At 46.8% G+C, this 22613-nt stretch overlaps 1 protein-coding gene across 1 annotated transcript in view; it reads right to left on the reverse strand.

The window, feature by feature from the left end:
• The window catches only part of LOC138297170 (solute carrier family 22 member 7-like), a 182454-nt gene that overhangs the window by 103306 nt on the left and 56535 nt on the right, over positions 1–22613 (reverse strand). The window contains exon 5 of the mRNA XM_069236663.1: positions 11931–12054. Within this exon, the coding sequence (XP_069092764.1) occupies positions 11931–12054 (124 nt within the window). The remainder of the gene's footprint in view (positions 1–11930; positions 12055–22613) is intronic.

A 22613-nucleotide genomic window follows, 5' to 3' on the forward strand; every position in this document is an offset into this window, starting at 1 on the left:
GCGTGGGGAGGCAAGGACTTACCTCCACCAAACTTGGACTGAAGGATCACTGGACTGTGGGGGTCACTTGGATCCAGCTCCTGTGTTCCAGGGACCATGCTCGTCAGGATGAGAGGGGACCCAGAGGACCGGTGATGCAGTCTTTTGGTGCCTGCGTTAGCAGGGGGAAGAGTCCCTCGACCCAGAGGAGATTTCTTCTTGGCTTCCAGTGCAGGGTGAAGGCAGACAGCCCTCAGAGCATGCACCAACAGGAAACAGTTGAGAAAGCCGGCAGGATGAGGCTCTAAAATGTTGCTGTTAGTCGTCTTGCTACTTTGTTGCGGTTTTGCAGGCGTCCTGGAGCAGTCAGCGGTCGATCCTTGGCAGAAGTCAAAGAGGGAAGTGCAGAGGAACTCTGGTGAGCTCTTGCATTCCTTATCTGAAGAATCCCCAGAGGAGAGACCCTAAATAGTCAGAAAAGGAGGTTTGGCTACCAAGAAAGGAGGTTTGGCTACCAAGAGAGGTAAGACCCTATCAGAGGGGGTCTCTGACATCACCTGCTGGCACTGGCCACTGAGAGCAGTCCAGTGTGCCCCCAACACCTCTGAATCCAAGATGGCAGAGGTCTGGGACACACTGGAGGAGCTCTGGGCACCTCCCCTGGGAGGTACTGGTCAGGGGAGTGGTTACTCCCCTTTCCTTTGTCCAGTATCGCGCCAGAGCAGGGCTGGGGTATCCCTGAACCGGTGTAGACTGGCTTATGCAGAGATGGGCACCATCTGTGCCCATCAAAGCATTTCCTGAGGCTGGGGGAGGCTACTCCTCCCCAGCCCTTCACACCTATTTCCAAAGGGAGAGGGTGTAACACCCTCTCTCAGAGGAAATCCTTTGTTCTGCCTTCCTGGGCTGGGGCTGCCCAGACCCCAGGAGGGCAGAATCCTGTCTGAGGGGTTGGCAGCAGCAGCAGCTGCAGTAGAAACCCCGGAAAGGCCGTTTGGCAGTACCCGGGTTCTGTGCTAGAGACCCAGGGGATCATGGAATTGTCCCCCCAATACCAGAATGGTATTGGGGGGACAATTCCATGATCTTAGACATGTTACATGGCCATGTTCGGAGTTACCATTGTGACGCTACACATAGGTAGTGACCTATGTACAGTGCACGTGTGTAATGGTGTTCCCCCACTCACAAAGTTTGGGGAATTTGACCTGAATGATGTGGGGGCACCTTGGCTAGTGCCAGGGTGCCCACACACTCAGTAACTTGGCACCCAACCTTCACCAAGTGAGGGTTAGACATATAGGTGACTTATAAGTTACTGATGTGCAGTGAAAAATGGCTGTGAAATAACGTGGATGTTATTTCACTCAGGCTGCAGTGGCAGGCCTGTGTAAGAATTGTCTGAGCTCCCTATGGGTGGCAAAAGAAATGCTGCAGCCCATAGGGATCTCCTGGAACCCCAATGCCCTGGGTACCTAAGTACCATATACAACGGAATTATATGGGTGTACCAGTGTGCCAATGAGAATTGGTCAAATTAGTCACTAGCCTGTAGTGACAATTTTAGAAAGCAGAGAGAGCATAACCACTGAGGTTCTGGTTAGCAGAGCCTCAGTGATACAGTTATGCACCACACAGGGAACACATACAGGGCATACATTATGAGCACTGGGGTCCTGCCTAGCAGGATCCCAGTGACACAAGGGCAAAAACAAACATACACACAGTGAAAATGGGGGTAACATGCCAGGCAAGATGGTACTTTCCTACACTGGCCCTCTGTTCCTGGTTCTCCTAGAGCTTATGCTTTTGGTTCTGGTTGCCTGAGTATTTCATCTTACCCCTCTGGTTCTCCTATTCTTGGTTTTCATAGTATTTTCCCTGCTTGTGATTCTGTGTACAATGGCCCTGACCTTCTTTGCCCTGGTTGTTAAACCTTTAGTTCACCTGGACCTAGAACTCCTTGTCCTGGTCTTATTAGCCATCCTTGTCCAGGCCTTCTTAGTCCTGGTCATCCTGGTCCTTCTTGCTCTTGTCCTCTCATGCTGGTCATCACTAACCTTGACATCTGGCCATTCCTGCTTCCCCAAGGCTTGGATCCTTCTGGCACCGTTCCTTTCTGATCCAATTTGTCCTGGTCTCCTTACCCTGGTTCTTTTGACCCTGTGCCTCTTAGTCCAGGCAACTCAGGTCCTGGTTCTGCTCATCCCCTTTGTCCATCTGGCATCTCCTGTCCTGGCCCTCCTAGTCTCCCTGGTTGTTCTTCCCTTGACCTTCCATCTCTGTCGCTTGTCTGCCTAGCTCTCCTAGTACAGAACCCACTTGTCCTCACCCTTTTGTGTTCAGGTTCTCATAAGCCTGGTCGTTTTGGTCCTGGAACACCTGGTCACCCTTGTCTAGTCCTCTTGGTCTTCCTGACTATAATAGTTCTTCTTATATCTAAACCCCCACAACATGGCCCTTTTACCCAAGATGAACTATCTGCTCCATATGCTACTCTGAGGCCTGGCACCTAGGTCCCTATATTCCTTGCCCTCTTGGCCTTGCGTCTGGTCCTCCTGGTCATATTCCTTTGGTATACCTAGTACTTCTTGCTCTGGACCTTTTGGTGATGTGAATCTTAGTCTCCGTGCCCTGCTTATCCTGGTCTCTTGGTCATACTGTCCATTGTCTTCCTGGCCTTGATCTTCATAGTTCTCCTCAATCTGGTCTTGATCAGTCTGGTGTAGTCCCCCTGCCACTCATCCTCACTGTCTGCATTAATTTGCTCTGGCCCACCAATAATCATCCTAGTCTTTCCTAGGTTTCATGCTCCAGGACTTTCTGGTCCTGGCCTTCCTGGCACTGGAATGTGTGGTCATAATTACCATCTACTCCTACTCCTCTGGAGCCTGGTTTTCCAGTTTCGTATGCTCCTAGTCCTGGTCCTTTTCTGCCTTCTAAATCTGGTTTATCTGTTTTCCTGGTTTTACCTAGCTAGTTTATATAGTTCCATTAGTTTGCTTGTTACTAATCCTTTTGCTCCTGGCCCCCCTGCCCATGTAGTCCTGGTACTTTTTGTGGTGCTGGTTCCACTGGCTTTGATTTCCCCTTGCTGGTCCCCAGGTCACCCTGCCAGATTCTAGAGCTACTAGTTCTCTCGATCTCCTGGTTGCTGGTTTCCACCTTGTTCCTGTCCATCTGACCAGGGCCCCTCTGTTACTGTTCTCCTAATAACTGTCCTCCTAATCCTTTTCTTCCTTGTCCTTGTTCTTCTGCCCTGGTCCTTGTAGGTGCCATGTTGACAATCACCCTGGTCTATGTGCTCCTTGTCATCCAGAGTTAGGGTCCTCCACAGCCAGGTCTTCAGGGACTTTCCAATTCTAGTCCCACTGAGCCTGGATATCCTTGTTCTTTCTATTCCTCCTGGTACTGATGATCTGGGAACTCCTAGACCTACTAGTCCTGCTTCTTCTCTGTTGTGGTATTTCTGGTCCAGCTTCTTCTGCTTCTAGCCACTTAGTCCTCTTTCACATGATCTATTTGGTGCTATTTCTCCTGTCTCTAGTCATCCTTTCCTTTGTTCTCCTGGCAATGATCCTCTTGGATCTATCCACCTGGGTCTGCTCCTCCCAATCCTGTTTCTCCTGGCCCTGTTACTCTTTATCCATTTCTTTCTGGTACCCTCTGGCCAGATGTCACTCTGTTCCTGGTTCTTCTTGAACTTGCCCCCATGGCTCTGACCATCCTAGCCCGCCTGGTGGTGCATGTTCTGGTTCTTAATCCTCCTACGGTTCATCATCCTTCTCCTAGCGTTCCTCCTCCTTCCTTCCCCGGGTCCCTTCCAAAATGACCTTAATAATGCATGACCTCCAAGCCTTGCAATCAGCTTTTTTGGCTTCCATATTCCTTTTTTTAAGGCAACACTGTCAAGGGCAGAAATGAGGTCCAGGAGATACAAGACAAAGCCCATTTAAAACATTGCTTATCATGTTAAAAACAATACCACATTTTGTAAGATACAATGGGTGGGTGACTAAAATGTTTTGTGGGTGAAGGGGCCACTCTTGTAATGGGACCAATATGCATCTCTCCCTGAAATACACACCGATGGGTGAATAGTATGAAAAGTCTTTTTATTTAACTGGCAGCTGAGTGAATAGACACTTCCCTTGTGAATCACCCAGATGTTTTGCCTACCTGTCTCCTTCTTTCACTTCCCCTCTTCCACAGATGCCCTATTACTGTGCCTTACCCACGTTACCTACTGTAAGTGACCCAAAGCACTGGGACCCCAATTGCCTTATCTAATTACCTATCTCTCTGGTAATAAATTCTACCTATCTCTCTGCACTAACTGGTTGCTGCTACTTGTTGGCGGCTACTGTGGTTCCAGGTCTGAAATATGAACAAGGACAACACCCTTAAACAACCTAGCTTAATGTATTCATTTACATTTGTACATTATTTTGCAAATTTGTATATGCACTTACTTTCAAAAGCTTGACACACTTTCCTGCGCCCACATTTTAAGATGGCCCCTATTCTGCCTTTGCCTGGAATCCTTTATTTCTTTATGTCCAGGTAACCAGAGCCTTCCTTCAGACTGTTTATCTGATCACGGTTCAAATAGTATATGATCTCTACTATTTAGCCTGCATCCCGATACACAGTCTTAGGTATTTAGCTGACCACTTGGTAAATAGCAGAGATTATGTACCACTAAGCCTTTCACTGGATAATTAGCCACTTGCATATTTAGTGCCACAAACATATGAAGCTGCACTAAGGCACTCGTCAACCAATACTGAGCAGAATCGTTCCACATGGAGCATCACCATGAGGTCAATCATTTGAGAAACTAAGTGTGAAGGAGCAGTGTACACACAGATACCTTGTGGACCAGTATAAACAAAGTCTGGTCTGAGGCATAGTGTTTTACAAATTAGTATTGCCACACCACAGTTATATGTGCCAAATTAAGTAAAGTGATGGGAGTGGCCGCAGCAATCAGCATAAAGCAAGAATTTGAATGGTCTGTTTGGGTCTCTTAATAAGACAACTTTAGCATCATGCCTCTCAAAATAAACTATAACCTGCTACCGCAATTTGGGGTTACACAACTCTCGAATATTTTAGGTGATAAGATTAATGGTATGCACTAGCATTTTCAGTTTGGAGAGTAAATAGTGCAAATGCCATCAGTGAAGGAGAATAAACAATTTTGAGCGGTCGGGCCCTGCAAAGGATTGAAATGTAGTAACGAATTAAACCATAACCCTATAACTAACACAGCACCACATTCCACACAAACTGAATATCCCGAAGACCTGGCTTTTCTATTAACCATCCTAACATAAACAGGGATAGGCATACACATCTGATCAGTGCCAGGACAACCTTGTGGTTCATAGCTTGCTTTACAAATACATGTCACATAACATCCCAACTCTCAGTGAGAATCCCTGTGTTTACTCTTAAACAAGCTGGTGAACAACACAGGGTTTAGGGGCCTGCACCAGCAACTCCAGTCCTATCATATGCTGCAGTATTGGTCGACCAGCCATGGCCAAGGAGTGGCCTTTAATGGCAGACATTGAGAGAATGCTGTTGGCCAACCATCAAGATAATGCAACAGGGAAGCTTTAGTGTAGAAGCACTGTGTAAGCTAAAGGAAAACTAAAATGCTTCATAGAAATATGTACAAAGTAATGAGGTTGAAATCTCTTTTCAGCTTCTCCAGTAGCTGTTGTTAACATGAGATGAACATGCTTATTTACAGTACTAGGTAAAACAACTGCAGATCTGACAGTCATTCTTTTTGATTTGTGGATTCACAATTTTGATTCACGGAGTCACCGTACTTCTTAAGTTTGATTTTTAGAAATTTCATGGCATCTTTGGGGTCAGTGAAGAAAAGAGGATGGCCATCCAGCTGGGACCGCAACATTGCAGACGATAACATTGTGTATTGGATCGCCTTGGAGTGATAGAAGCTTCTTCACATCAGTGAATGGCTACATAGTCACCTCAACCACTAGCATTAAATCTGTGTAGCTGGAGATGACTGAGATGTATACTCTAGGTGTCTCTGCTCCCTAGTGCAGGCAACGGCGGCATAACCATGACACTAGTTGAGAAGGAGGACCGCACAGGGCACGTGGTGGCAGACGAGTGCCAGTGCTCTGTGTTCTCGCTCCAGGACAAAAATCTTTGTCTGTCCAACATGTCTCCTATCAGCTGTTCTATAAAAGTTTCCATCTTGCCTGTATTGGTGATTCAGACAGTCCATCACTACACAGACTGCTCCGCCTGTAACGTAATGCCAGATCTTCATTTTTGCAGACTCTGGACATCTCTACCTCGATTTGTACAACAGTGTCATTCAATTCTGATCCATCCTCCACATCGGAGATCTTATGTTCCACCTCATCAAGACATGTGACATATTTATCAAGATGCTCCCTCATTTGATCTGGACACATTGCTAAATGGTTGAGTTTAGCTTCTGTTTGTGGGAGGCTCACCTCCATCTCCAGTAGAATACATCTCATGTCATGATCCTCTTCCAGAGCAGGTCTCAAGCCTCTAGAGTGGAAAAGCCAGCTTCAGTCTGAGAAGCAGATCTTGTCAAGCCCCTAGAGTCAAAGGCCAGCTTTGGTTGTTTTAGGTCAGTTTTGCCCATGGTGGTTCAGGAAACAGATCATGGAGACCCAGTGGTTAACGAGCGACATATGGGGACAACCCCACAGCGTCAGTAAGCATTGCCAGGTACGGCAAATATGGTAGATTGTATGTGGTTTCCTCGGCCAGGCGAGCTAACAAAAGCGGGGAATTGTGGTTGAAATTAGGTACCTCTGTGTTTTTTTAGCCCAAAGCAGCCAGATATCACAGCCATTCTCACCCATGTGATCAGTGCAGATATCAAGTATATCCTACCACTGTCAGGGCTTCAGCCATACCTCTTGTTGCTCACAGTGAATAGCTCCCTGCAGCTGCCAGATCATAGTTGCTGCCGTCAACCTCAGTGTTGACAGTCTGCGCAGTTCTGCACTGAGGGCTCAGCAGGACAGAGGCTGACTCAATCATCATGATCACGTGCTGGGGTTGCAAAAGGAGCTATACTGGTCAGCATGCATCAGAGTGGCCCAGCAGCCTTCACCAGTAGGAGAAAGATCCACGGCAGGGCACAAGACTGGTGGCCAGCAGATAGGTTAGAAACAGCCAACACAAAGTTACATTGACTCCAACTCTTAGCAGTACAGCAACCACCATTGACGTCTGGCAAGATCTGTACTTTCTGCCATAGCAACAACAGCACAGGGTTTTTTGCCAGGTCAAACTGGCAATTTGATTCTGCACACAGTATACAGTGGAAGGCCTGAGACATGTTTTAAAGTGTTACTTTACTGGGTGACACAACAAGCGATGCAGGCACACTAATAGCAATTATTTACAGGCCCTGAGTGCATGTATCACCATATACTAGGAACTCATACTGCCTCTTGGGTTTAAGTCAATTTACCTATTTTACAAAGAAAAAACAGGAGCACTTTAGCACTGGTTAGCAGTGGTAAAGGGCATTGACTCCTCATGCCAACCAAATCCAGAAAATGAGGGGGACAAGGTAACAAGCTTGAGGGAAGACCACATTAAAAATATCAAGTCTAATAACAACCCACACACTGTAACTGGCCAAGCGTATGCAGTCTCTGTCTCATGCTTCTACACACTTAGGCTCTGATTTATACTTTTTGACGCTAAACTCCACTAATGCAGTTTAGCGTCAAAATGTATACCGCCAACTAGCGCCATCCCAGGATACCATCCGGGTGTCATATTTATGGTATGATGGTAACCAGCGATAAGGCCCAGCTAGCATCATAAAAAAGAACACTAGCCGGGTGGGGGAGCTATAGGGGGAACAGGGGGTTTAGCGTCAAAGGATGACTCTAGAATGGGCAGAAGCATAAATAATGCCTCTAACCAGACTAGCGTACTTTTCTGGCACTAAGAAACCATGGGCATGACTCCTGTCTTAGTTAAGACAGGAGTCGTGCCCACCACCCCAATAGCCATGCCCAGAGAACATATGTCCCATGGGCATGGCCATTGGGCCCAGTGCCATGTAGGGGGGCCAAGTTAGGCCCCCTTGTGGCACTACAAAATATAAAGAAAAATACTTACCTCTGCCCACCCATTCTTACCTGGGATGGGGTCCCCCATCCTCTGCTGTCCCTCTGGTGTGAGTGGGGGTGTCCCTGGGTCTAGGGAAGGACACCTGTGGGCTCTTTCCATGGTCTCATGGAAAAAGGCCCACAGGTCCCCTAACGCCTGCCCTGACCCAGGCGTAAATAATGCCATTATTTAAGGCCCCCATCCCCTGTGCTTGATTTTAGCACGGGTGATAAGTATGGCAAGGTAGTTTTCCGCAGGCAAAAAATTACTTTAACTCCAATATTTTGGCAGTAGACATGTCTAGCACCAAAATATAAATATGGAGTTAAGTTTGCACTGAATTAGAGTAAAAACTGGCACTAATTCAGCGCAAACAGAGTATAAATAGGCCCCTTATTGTTCTCAAAAAGATCTTCAAGTGACTCCCCACCAACCCTTATCATTTAAGCCCTTGTCACCAGCAAGATAGACAAAAGCGATGCACTCCATGCTGAAATCAATGCTCATTTGCCCAGAAGAGTCCAGACCATTCAAATCTCGGCAGCCAGGCACATCTTCAACCTCCCACTCTGCACTCATATCACCCTGCACCTCAAAGAGCTGCACTGGATCCAGTCCACAAACTAGCACTCTTCAAACTCCTCAGTCACACATGAAAAGCTGAAAACCCTTACAAAACATTGACTCCATGTACCTCAACAGCCTCATAAACTTCAACAAACCTACCAGACATCTTTACTCCCACGTACATCTGCATAAACAGAAGCAGATCTGGCATTCATGCCTTCTCCTACCTCAGTACTAAAGCCTGGAATGACATGCCCTGCACAACAGATCCGTCTCTTCACTTAGCCCCTATTCTCAATCAGCACATACAACTTATGGTTCTGTGCCTAAATGTATTCCAGGTGGGTTGTGCACTATTCAAATGCAAATACACATACCATAACATACAAACAGGAGAGTTCAGAGAACATGGAGCATTGAGTGTGATGTTATATCTCTCAGCCTATTACTTTGTCCTGTGAATGAGGCACGCTGATGTCCAAGTTTGTGGTATAGCAACAGAAGGACAGAAATCACTTATGGTCATTTTAAACTATATAGTTCTACGATGTTAGAGGGAAGAAACAATGGCACAGCACTAACTCAGCAATAGGGGAAAACAAGAGCCCTGTGCATTTTAGTGAAGTAGATGATCAGCAATGCAGGTATGAATTATGTGACGTGGATATTAAGAGTGAGCGAAAGATTCTGCCCCGCTGGAGTTTGCATCATTTAGCCCACTCTGCATTTTGCCTAGGGTGCAGAGTTTTGGCAAAACTCTACCAACAGCGCATGGTGGAGTTTTTTCTTGCGTGTAGCTCGCCAACATTAAGTTGGCGAGTGTGAGTGAGAATTTGCATCCCTTAACATGATTTTCAGGTGCTAGAACTCCTCCTGGTGAGATTTCTCAATGTGGGCAGTTGCAGCAGGTCACAACAGTTCTTGTTGAGAAAGCTGCCACTTGAGTAAAAAATCTCTACTTGAACAGCAGAAAGAAGCTGCACCCTTTGGCATGCCTAATGGTGCCATTCACACAGGTTTTACAGGGCGGAACAAGCTCTTGGCTCTAAAAATCAGCACGAGCAGTGCAACGTGCCTGAATTCTTCCACTCACGGAAGTCCAGGGAACCTAGCAGTTTTTATCTAACTCTGCAGAATTTTGCAGGGTAAAACTCCTCGGGTTCTGTCCAGTCCTAGTGGATATGCTTAGTGGGAGAGAAGTACAACATTCAGAACACCTTGAGCATACCTGGAATAAAGGGTGGACCAGACCTGAATTTCTTGAGCTCTCCTCTCTTCCCCAATGGTTACTCTTCCACTTGGGTTGTCTCCAAGGTGGAAAGAACCAGAAATGGTAGCTTTTCTTGGTATTACCTTTGTTGTGCAGGATTGGCACCTCCTTCTTGTTTCGGCAGCAGGAGCATGCCTGAGATAAGCAGTTCTTGCACGAGGTTCTCAGCTCGCAACACAGCAAATTTGTGTTTCTCAATCCTGGAATATGGCCCAAACTCCAGCAGTGGAGACAAATCTCTTATCCAGTCCTTTTCTTTCATTTCTTCTGTTGATGTGCACAGCTCCATGTAGTAGTATGACGTCTGATCAGACACACCGACCAGTGTACGTTCCGAACACCCAGTCCTCCAAACATTCAAAGTTCTTCCTCAAAATTAACGGTAAACAAGTATTACAAAGTGAATCTTTCATGTTAGTGTTATGCTGTTCCTTGACAACAAGCTACCAAAATGGACAGAGTTACTTGAGTTTCCTTGGGGATGGGAGACATTCCTTAATGTAGGCGGCTGTGTGCATTGGAACCCAGTTAGGGGCTGTTGCTGGGACTTTACATTTAGGGCAGATAGAAGTCAGGAGGCAGGTGATGACATTGCAGCCTATTTCCTTGTGTAGGAGTGTTGTAGTGGACAGTGTACTCTGGTTAGGCATCTCATATTTTAGGCTAAATTGCTGGAACTAGCCTATTCTAGGAGGGTGAACAGCAAGAAACAGTCCGGCTATATTGAATGCAATGTGATTATAAAACAAGCACTGCAGTGGGGTGAGGCTGTAGGGAATAGCACAGAGGGCATGCAGGAAATGGAACACCTGTCAAAAGACTTGTGGCACTAGTGTTCCGTATCAATTTGATAAAAATGATTAAGGGCCTGATTTAGATATTGGTGGAGGGGTAACTCTGTCACAATAGTGACGGATATCCCATCTGCCAAAATTTAAAACCCATTGTATTCTATGGGATTTAGATTTTGGCAAACCAGATACCCATCTCCTTTGTGACAGAGTAACCCATACGCCGAGTTCTAAATCATGCCCTTAATGAGTCGCAGGCTCGCTCATGATGACTGCACCCAGGGCTTCTGACTTTACAATCAGTTTGGCTTGTCTGCTGCCATACAAAGGACCAAATTTAAGAAACATGGTGCTGCATCATATACAATGCCACTTTTCCTGCACTCCTTAGCGCCCCCCTAATGCCATTATGTGTGCCCCGTATTTAAAATACAGTGCACCATGGCGGTAGTTATGGAACTAGCGTCAAATGTATTCATTTTGGTAAAAAATGTTGACGCTAATCATGCAAAGCACGTAGAGGCCCATTGAAAACAATGGGAGCCTCATTTTAACACCTGCTTTCTGCAGGTGTTAAAAATGGTGCAAAGAAATCTAATGGGGGAACGTCCTCCTTGTATACATTATGCCTTGAGCAGACATAGGCCCTCACTACAACCTCGGCTGTCTTTTCAAAAGACCGCTGAGGCTGCAGTGCTGGCGGTATTTCTGGCTCCCTATTACGACTTTTCCGCTGGGCCAGCGGACGGTAACAGTGTTACCATCCGCTGGCCCAGCAGAAAAGTCACATCAACATTGCTGCCGGCTCGTAATAGGGCCGGCGGCAATGCAGATGTGCAGCAGGTGCAGTAGCACCCGTTGCACATTTCACTGCCCGAAATTTGGGCAGTGAAATGCGTGACGGGGCTATGTCTGGGGGCCCCTGCACTGTCCATGCCAAGTGCATGGGCAGTGCAGGAGCCCCCAGGGGTACCCTAAGTCTCCCTCACCGCCAGCCTTTCCAAGGCGGTGTTTACCACCGTGGACAGGCTGGCGGTCGGGGACTCAAATCCTTTTCATCCACACAGCAGAACCAACAAGACAAGTGGCAGGGATTAACGAGAGAACACTCACAAAGGATTGGTGACATGCATGACCACTATACCTCAGTGCTGAACTCCTCTCACCTCCATGTTTATACTGGGGGACACGTGAGCCTGACCGTTCACTGAAGAACAACGAACCAAGAGAGCATACGTTTCCTTCACCTTGCCTTTGCTCAACAGCCATCTCGGAGACTCTGGAAGCCACCTGTGGGAAGAGGGGAAGGTAAAGCAGCAGTAATGTCTGTGTTTGTACAAATGTTCTTCTAGTCTCTGATTTTGATGAATGAAGGATCAGGAAAATTATTCACACAGCACAGGGGTTGGATGTATATGTACATAATCCCATGTAGACAGTTCATCAGAAATTTCAGCGAGAGATAATGTTAAAGAAAAACAATCATCATGATGAGACAATGCTGGTCTTGATCTATAGGGAACAGTGAAGACAGTAAAATGAGTGTTTTAGAGATAGAGAATAGATTTTGAATATAGCAGTGAATGTTGTCCAGTGCTTAATTTGTAAATAAAATAAGTGCCAAGGCCTCTGTCAGGAGGCCATTGCCACCTGCACTACCCATTACCCCTGCCAGTGCTAGAAATGACAGAATTCTCAAAACTACAAAGCATCACACTCCTACAAGTGCCCAACACTATCTGAATGGCTTAGTGGGAAGGTATTAGTAATTTTATTGTGTATTGAATTAATAAACGTCTGTTGTGCTAATTTCTAAGTTAGACAGACAGCGCCACCATGTGGCAGACTGTCATAAGTGCAGGTGTTGGCAATTAAGTTCCGGTGCTGAGCACCAGAACCCACTTGTTTAAATTAAGCACTGATGTAGCCATGCAGATTAGCAATATGTCAATGGTTACACTAGAAGTAGATGGCTGGACAGGAGACCAGCACACAGAGGCACATAGAGGGACAGGAGGTACCACAGAAGGGATTCAGCATTAGCCCGAGATGCATCAGCATATTGCTGTTTGTGATTCCAATGTTCAAAGGTAAACAGGGATAAGAGTTAGTGGCAGCTGCAGAAATCTGGTGCCGACATTGCTGACACAGTTTACATTAGGCAAGCAAATCCAGTTCTCCTGAAGTGGGGGAGAGGTGACTAAAGAGCTCAAAGTGTTGAGAATACAGAATTTTCTGTACAGATAGAACTTTTCCCATCTGCTTCATTGCAGAAGAGGAGAAAACGGTGAAGATTTGAAAGCAGAATAGTTTTTGGAATATGTTGTTGAAACGCCTAATTATCAGACATAGGGCCAGATTTACAAGGCCACAGCACCACCTTGCACCACACTAGCATAGTTTTTTTTTTCAATAATGTGGCTCAAGGAGGCAATTTTCACTGCGTTGTATTTGCATGCATGTATGCATTGCGCCACTTTGTGACCCCTTTTGCCACATTATGCCAGTGTCAGGCAAAATGTATGCAAGGGGGTGTTCTGGCGCTAGGAGGCTTGCAAAGATGATGCAGTGAAATCTACAAGAGTTAACTGCGCCATTTTTTGCGTAATTTTGAATGCCTGTTCAGAGCAGGTGTTAAAATGACACACCCATATTAACCTATAGGCCTCCTTGCACTTTGCTCCAATAGCGTCCAAATTGTTTACGCTAATGGAGCAAAGTGCCACAATAGCGTTAAAACTTCTGATGCTATTGGCATAACCACTGCCATGGTGAGCAGTATTATGTATACGGTGCACCATGGTGTCGGTAGTTGTGCATGGGTGACGCAAGCAAACTGGCACATCAGTACTAAGGTGCCAGTTTCTTGTAAATGTGGCCCAGAGTGTACTGGAAACGTGTTGAAAGTAAGCATTTAGTTAAACAGTGCCATTAAAACTAGGCAGGGGTAGAATTCAAATCAAGCCTGCTGTGCTGGTGATGTGGTTCAGAGAGTTGGCACACTCATATTTCCCGACTGGCTGTATCGGCAATGGTAATGAAATGTGACTGGTGATACTTTTGCCTACATAAAACAGGCAAGCAGTTTGATGCACATCCTGAAACCTAGCTAACCCTTATAGGTGGAATACAACCCTGGCCTGGGCAAGATAGAAGACCCTGCCTTCTGGCTGTCACTACTGGCATATGGGGACACAGCCTCAAAGGTGAAAGCATAGCTTCGCCCACCCTCTCACGGGGGTGGTTCAGAAGCTATTTTATCCTCATAAGCCCCAGACTCATCCTTGCCTAATACCAACCTGCCCAGTTAGGGAAGGTGGCCCTGCTCTCTGTCTGGAGACCAGGCCTGTGGGGACCAGGCCTTCGATTATAAAGCCATGGCTTTGCCCACCTCTCACAGGGGATTACAGAAGCTGTTCCGGATGCAGGAGCCCAAGACTTGTCCTCAGTCCAATGCCACGAGCCCTGGATATCGGAAAGGACCTTTTCTTTTGCCTAGAGGCCTGGCCTGAGGGGACCGGGCGTTTCAGGTGAAAGCCATGGCTTCATCCACCTCTGATTGGGGATTAATGGGACTGTTCAGCCTGCAAGCAGTCCAACTCCACCCTACCCCAGGATTTGTACAGTGGCTTGTTCCATTTCCTTTTCACAACCTGGAGTTACACAAGAATCCTCCTCAATCAGAAGCTACCATGCCTTGGGATTGGACTGTCATCCTAGTCTATCTGCTAAGGGTGTCCTGGTTTAGTGCCTTCCACCTTCCTGGTGCTCAAACCTGGGTAGCTAACCAAGGTTAAGTCCCAAGCCAATCTCCCTTTTCCCTAAGGTCTGCCTGGGAAGCTATTTTCTGCCACTATCAAGCCCCCACAAAGTGGCGCTCACAGAATCCAGGTGAAGAAACAAGTCAGAACTGGCTGCACCATCTTGCCCTTCGTCACATGGTCAGCCAGCCACTGTCGGGTCATCTGGTTGGCCAGCCACCGAGTAGTCATCTGGTTGACCAGCCTGTGACTAGATGACTCAGGCTGGCCATGCAACCAGAGTGCTCAGGCGGCAGCTAATAACTAGGCCAGTGCTCAGGAAGCTCCGCCCTAGAGCCATTCACTGCTTTGTTGCCCTAGGCTGCATAAACCTCATCCAACCGCAGCCTGTGGGTTGGGCCTTCATGGGCATCCTGTCTCTGCTCCATACACTGGAGGGATAGAAGAGTCCTCTCTAGCCTGCACCAGCTATGTCCTGGAGAGGGACTGTCACCACATTCCATCAGCAAATGATGACCCGGGTCGGAGCCTTCCACCTTCCTAGTGCCCAAACCAGGGGAGCTAGAGAGCGTTAAGCCCCAACCAAACCCTTCCTCACCTTGATCCTGATTGGGAAGCCCATTTTTCCTTGACTATTAAGTTTCTATTAAGTGATGGCTTAAAGAATCGAGGGGGAGATATAGGTCAGAGTTGGCTGCTCTGACCAGCTCTCCAGTCAGCTAGTCAGCTAGTCAGCCAGCCATTGTCTGGCCATCTTCTCGGCAAGCCCAGTGACCAGATGGCTCTAGACAAAATGGTGACCAGAGTGCCCAGGCAGCATCTGGCAATGATGCCGGCCCAATGGTGACCAGAGTGCCCAGGCAGCAGCTGGCAATGATGTCAGCCCTCTTATTTCTTCACAGTGCCAGACTAGAGTCAAGGTCAACAGGATGTTTTTTTTCCCAGCTGATTCTGGCAAATCCATTCCCTTGGCTATGGTTTCACTAGATATAGGCATCATTGTGGGTTACTAATTAGATGACACGACATTTGGCTATTCTTGTTGTTTTAGGTAATTACAGATGCCAATATGGGTCATATCAGTTTTGCTCCCAGCAATACAAATATTTTTCTGGAGTGCCCTCCCCAAAAACCATTAAAGCAACTCCCCTCTTTCTCCCTGGGGGTACCTGCAAAAAAGTGCAAGGGGTCATGGATGGTGTCTCTTCCTGCTTCTTTAAGCAGTTCACACTGCACCGCCTCCGAGAAGAGGCAGGGTTCCCTTGTGGCTCCAGCTCCATCTCATCCATACTACCATGCCTTCCAAGTCAGGCTATTTCTTGGTTACTCAAAGTCCTGGGGGCTGAGATCAGGCAATAGAAGACCCAAGTGGCAGAGTCTTTAGTGAGTCCCATCCCAGGAAGGAAATGTAATTCTGGGTACATGCTAGATGAGCATGGGTTCCTTCTCAGAAGGGCTGTCTCTTGCATCATGCCCATCTATGAGAGCCTTGTGCATTGATCTGGTGCCCCATGCGCAGCACTTGCCCAAGCACCCTGTGGCTGCAGATCACTTCACCGGCCGGGGTGTGCAAATGGAGGGCTGGGCCTTATACCTTGGGTTCCAACTGGGAGGCGGCAGAGTGTTCTGGCTGATGCTGGCCATCACTAGGGTTTCTCCCCCATTAATGATCCTTCTGCAAATTCACCTACCAAATCATTGAGGCATATTTGCAAGGAGCTTGCGCTGGTGCTGTGTCATTTTACTTTTGATGCAGCAGCGCACATTTTTAGCTCCATATTCACAAAGTGACCCTAGAGGCCTCTAGCGTCACTTTTCTCTTGTGTGCGTCAATTTTTCCTTGTGCCAAATCCAGCTGCATCTGATACTGACAATGATAAGCAAGGTAGGTGTTCCATTTAAAAAAAAAAAAACATGTGGAACTGAGGCAGCCATTTCTACAAGGAAATTTAAAAACGGTGCTTCTTTGGCAAAGAATGCGCAGACTCTAATAGCAACAAAAAATTAAGTAATCGTCAGACCAGGTGTAAAAATGACATATTTGCACTAGTACATAAGGAGAACATACCCAAATCACTTTGGCAAGCTATAGGATACCATGAATCTACTCTTAGTATAACCTGGAGCCCCAAGAAGACCACCACCACCATCACTACCATCACCACCACTATTTCCACCACCTGCACCAGGGAGGAAGGGCTGTAAAAGGGAGCGCCACATACCGGCAGAGGGTACTCTCATTGACCTCAGGAAGGAGGAGATCATTGTCTATTACAGGCTGAGGAGGAAGTCTATTGTCAAGCTCCTGCATCAGATGGTACCAAGGCTGCATAAAACATTGAAGCAGTGCATCAACATCCTTCCACAGACCAAGCTACCGGCTGTACTACATATATTGGCATCTGGAATGTACCAATCTACCAGAGTCAGAGTGCAGGGTATCACAGCCATCTTTATCGGCATTCCACCCCTCCATCCTGGACACCATTATAAGCTTCACATCCTAGTACCTCATGTTTCCGCACTGCAGAACCAACAGGAAAACAACCAAGGCCTTTATGCCATTGCAGGAATTCCACATGTATTGAGGGCAATAAACTGCAGCCAGGCGCAGCTGGTGCCTCTTGCAGCTATAGCCCACCTGCACCGCAATCAGAAGCACAGGCATCCCATGAAGGCACAGACAATCGTGGACCATCAGGGCCTCTTCATCAATGTCCTTGGAAAATACCCGGGGAGTGCTCATGTTTCCCTTATCTTGCGGAATTCCATCATCACTGAGCGATTCCAGAATGTGAGATATGGGACTGGCCGACTGGTTGGTAAGTACATCTGAGGTACATGACTGACCTAATAACAGTAAATAATGAATAATAAAATAACCATCTCTGTATTTGCTGACTGAGACAGTGCATACTTGGCAGGTGTGGGCCTACATACGTATGCCATACTACATAGCATATATTCAACACAACCCAACAACCCATACATGTAGAGATCGCGTACAACACTTTGGACCACATGTACAAGTGGATGGCGCTGCTGGAGCATCATTGTCTATTACGCTCTGTTGGAGCATGTCCCCAATTCATTTCTATGAACCAGTGCAAAGTCAGCCTATGTGCCCTTGCGTGGCTCCATAGATATGGAGTAAGGCAAGCCAGAACAAAGTGCAGCATTGCCTTATCCTATCTTAAAGATGTGTTCCATGGGCCTTCGAGTGAGTTTTCCCATGCAACACCAATGATGATCTTACACATTTTCACAGATCCAAGAATATGTGACCCTGGGACTAGTTCCAATTAGCGTGCCTCCCACGGGAGGTGTAATGAGGATAAATAACAGCATGTCTCCTTGTCATTACCAATTTTTATTTGTCCTGCGTCCTGCAGGACACATTGAACAAGGAAATTGCATAGTTTATTAGTTTGTGGTGCAGGAATCTATCCCTTTAAGCTAAAAGTATTTGAGGGCACAACGCTTACACATGTACACCATGATGCAAGGGTGTGTGTGTTGGAGATAGTCACCAATCTGTGATGGTGCGTATGTGAACGGACCATAGATCTGCTGTCTGCAACTAATATGTGTATGAGGCTGGCTTGGTTTGTAGTGGTCACCTAAGGTACTTACATCTTATACCAGGTCCAGTTATCCCTTACTAGTGAAATGTAGTCAGTGTCTAGAAACCAGTCTCTCTAGGGGTAGTGTGGATGAGCAGGCAAGGCCTAACTTGGAGACATGCAAAGCTCATGCAATACCACTGTAGTCACACTGTATTCACACACATGAAAGAAAATACTGAGTGTTACAATAAAACAGTACTTTATTTTGGTGACACAAATGCCAAAAATACCTTAGAGACTATGCTTTCTTAGTAGGTAAGTCATATACACAGTATATACACTAGAATGCAGAAATAGCTGTAAAAACAGTTAGAAAACAGTGCAAATAGTGAAAATCACAATAGTTCTAAATGGGCCTAGGGAGAACACAAACCATATACTAAGAAAGTAGAATGTGAAAGTCGGTTTCCCACAAGGCAAGTGTAGTGTGGAGAGGGGCACTGGGAGTGTTAGAAAACACCAAAGGTAAGTAATAGAACCCACCCCAGAGCCCAGGAAAGCAGGAGTAAATCACAGTAACTTTCCTAGAATACACAAGAACATGTGATAGAAGATTTTGCAAGACCCAGAAGAGACTGTAAGACACCAATGATGGATTCCGGGACCTGAAGACTTGTGGAAGAAGGGGACCAAGTCCAAGAAGTACTGACGAGTCCAGGGAGAACAGGAGCCCTGCTCACCCGGATGAAAGTGCAAAAGAAGAACCACCGGTAAAGAAGAACAATCAGTACTGCACCCACGAAGATGGATGCAGGCCCCTGGTTGGTGCAGATGATGTCACACTCTGGATGGATGATTGCAGTCCGGGTTGGATTGCTGGATTCTACCAACAAGCCTCGGCACACGCAAAGCATGCGGTTAGCAGAAAATGGTGCTGCTCGGGATCAGGATGGACCTGGTGGCCTCTACCCAGGAGGGGGAGACAGAGGGGCCTCTCAGCAACTCATGGAGCCCTCAGAAGACCAGGCAGCATGCACAGTAGTCCCACAGCATGGGGACAAAGAAGGTGCAAAAGGAGGCCCATGCAGCACTACACAAAGGGATTCCACGCCGCCGGAGAACCACTCAGGAAAGTGTGCATCACAGAATAGGTGCTGGAAGCGGGAGCTGCAAGGTGCATGAAGAACTTTGTGGAAGAATGTCAACAAGCCTTGGTAACTGCAAAACATGTGGTGCATGTGGGTACTGCCTTGCGTGGGAAGGCAAGCCCATACCTCCACAAAAGTTGGACAGTTGGACATCTGGACCGTGGATCCACGCACTTCTTCAGGAGAGGTGACCCAAGCCACCGGTCGTCACTACAGAGGGGTGCCTGCAGAAGCAGGGAAGTGACTCCTTCATTTCAAGGGAGATTCCTTTGTTCTTCTGGTGCAGACTGAAGACAGGCAGTCCTCAGATGATGCACAACCTGGAAACAGTTGCAGTTTCTGGCAGGAGCTGAAGATACAATGTTGCAGAAGTCATATTTGCTTCTTTGTTGCAGTTTGTAGAGTTCCTGGAGGGTCCAGGTGCAGTTCCGTCAGGAAGAAGGTGAAGTAAAGGATGCAGAGGATTCCTGCTGGAGTCTTGCAATCCAAATCTGAGGAAACACCCAGAGGAGACACCCTAAATAGCCCTGAAAGGGGCTTGGTCAGCTACACAGAAAAGCATCTATCAGGGGAAGGTATGATGCCACCTGCTGGCACTGGCCACTCGGATGCTCCCAGAGTGCCCTACCTACCCTAGAATCCAAGATGGCAAAGCCCAGGATCACTCTGGAGGAGCTCTGGGCACCCCCTGGGGTGGTGATGGATAGGGGAGGGGTCACTGCCTTTCCCTTTGTCCAGTTTCACACCAGAGCAGGGAATGGGGGTCCCTGAACCAGTGTAGACTAGATTATACAAGGAGGGCACCATTTTCTGCCCTTCAAAGCATTTCCAGAGGCTCTGGGAGGCTACCCCTCCCATGCCTGTAACACCTGTTTCCAAAGGGAGAGGGTGTAACACCCCTCTCCCAAAGGAAATGCTTTGTTCTGTCTTCCTGGTCTTGAGCTGCTTGAGCAGCAGGAGGGCAGAAACCTGTCTAGGAGGTGGCAGCAGCTTGAGCTGCCCGCAAACCCTCAGAATGGCAATACTTGGGGTCCTCTAAGGAGCCCCCAGAGTGCATGGAATCATGCAACCAATGCTTGCAAAAGCCTTGGGGTATGATTCCAACATGTTTGATATCAAACATACCTATGTTCGGAGTTACTATTATGTAGCTGGACATAGGTATTGACCTCTGTCCAGTACACACGTAAAATGGCATCCCTGCACTCACGAAGTCCAGGAAAATAGGCCTGAAGTTCATGAGGGCACCTCTGCTAGAGCAGGGGTGCACTCACACACAGGTACATTGCACCCTCCCCTCTGGGCTAGAAGGCCTGCCATTAGGTCTTCTTGTAAGTGACCTGGTGCGGTGGAAAATGGCAGTGAAAGGGTGCTTGCAACTTTACGCACAGGCTGCAATGGAGGTCCTGCGGAACCCTTTGCTTGAGCTACCTATGGGCAGCAAAATATATGCTGCAGCCCATAGGGATCCCCTAGAACCCCAATGCCCTGGTTAGCAGGTAACATGTACTTGGGACTTACAGTGGGGCACCAGTGTGCCGAATGTGGATGAAATACAGAGTTTTGGGAAAGGGAGCATAATCACTAGGGTCCTGTTTAGCAGGATCCCAGTGAACACAGTCACCAATGCCGGTGCAAGTTTGCGGCATCCATGGGGGTATCTCAAACAATGTAATCTAGTGCCAATACTTATTTAACTCACAGGGCACCTCTTGTAAGATGTGCTGTTGTACTAACAGAGGGATTTGACCCTATGCACAGTGTGATCCCAGTAATGTATGCACCCCCACATATGTACATTGTCAACACACTGTAGGAGGCTGGACTGGCTTGTAGTGAGTACCAAGGGGTACTTGCACCTTGCACCAGGCCCAGTTATCCCTTATTAGTGTATAGGGTGTCTAGCAGCTTAGGCTGATAGATAATGGTAGCTTAGCAGAGCAGCTTAGGCGGAACTAGGAGACGTGTGAAGCTACTTCAGTACCACTTAGTGTCATATGCACAATATCATAAGAAAACACAATACACAGTTATACTAAAAATAAAGGTACTTTATTTTTATGACAATATGCCAAAGTATCTTAGAGTGTACCCTCAGTGAGAGGATAGGAAATATACACAAGATATATATACACAATAGCAAAAATATGCAGTATAGTCTTAGAAAACAGTGCAAACAATGTACAGTTACAATAGGATGCAATGGGGAAACATAGGGATAGGGGCAACACAAACCATATAAGCAAACCACTTGTTAATGTCATCCCCCTCCTTATAAGGGGGAACTATCTTGTGCAGATTCCTGGAATCATGCTCTTTTGCAGGATGACTATGGGGAATACTGCTGCTGCCACCCTGGGTTTCTAAACCCAGTTTCTGTCTCTCCTTCTCTACTTCTAAAGTCTGTCTATCCAAATCCAGCTGTTGCTTCTTGAGCTTCAGTCTGGTTTGTTCCACTCTCAATCTATTGAGCTCCCTTTCTAACAATCTGTCATCAGGGTGGGTGGGAGGGACATGCCTTGAAACAGAAGTATGGTGAGAATGGACAGAAGGAGACCTGTCCCTTACAGGAGCCACCCTAACAGCTTGGCTAACAGAAACATCACTACCAGTATGGTGAGAATAAATGCTTTTGCTATGATGTGAGACAACACTATTTATATGGTGTGGGTCATCATCATTACCAACTATGCTAGACTGTCTAGTAATGGGCAGGCTAGAAAGTTTCTTTCCTGAATCTTTTCCTGGGGGAGTCCCTGGATCAGATTGAGAACCATTAGCTACTTTTTCAACAGATGGGGCACTTCTAGCCTTATCCTGTTCTCTAAGCATGTTAAGTAACAGTTCCAAGGAAGGATTCTTCCCTACACTCAAACCTCTCTCTATACAGAGACTCCTTGCTCCTTTCCAGCTAAGGTGGTCATATGCAGGTTTGGACAGATCAACATTTTGGCCTGTGCCAGACATTTTTAGAGAGAGTTAAAGTGATAGTAAAAGATACAAAGTTTGTCAGAGCTTTTAGAAAGACAGAGAAAAAAACTTTTTAAACTTTTTAGAACTTTTTGGAAAGTTAGAAGTACTTTTCAGCACTTACAAAAGAGTGAAAAGAGGAAATGCAAAACTTTTTGGCTATGTGTATATACACTGACCTTGTTTTGTATATTTTTCTCTTATGAAAAGTACAATGACAAGAGTGGTAAGTAGTCTCAAAGCACTTATCCCACCGCTGCACAACCAATGTAGGAGGCTGGACTGGCTTGTAGTGAGTACCAAGGGGTACTTGCACCTTGCACCAGGCCCAGTTATCCCTTATTAGTGTATAGGGTGTCTAGCAGCTTAGGCTGATAGATAATGGTAGCTTAGCAGAGCAGCTT

The sequence above is a fragment of the Pleurodeles waltl genome, chromosome 5, assembly GCF_031143425.1.
Source record: "Pleurodeles waltl isolate 20211129_DDA chromosome 5, aPleWal1.hap1.20221129, whole genome shotgun sequence".
NCBI classification, from domain to species: Eukaryota; Metazoa; Chordata; class Amphibia; order Caudata; family Salamandridae; genus Pleurodeles; species Pleurodeles waltl.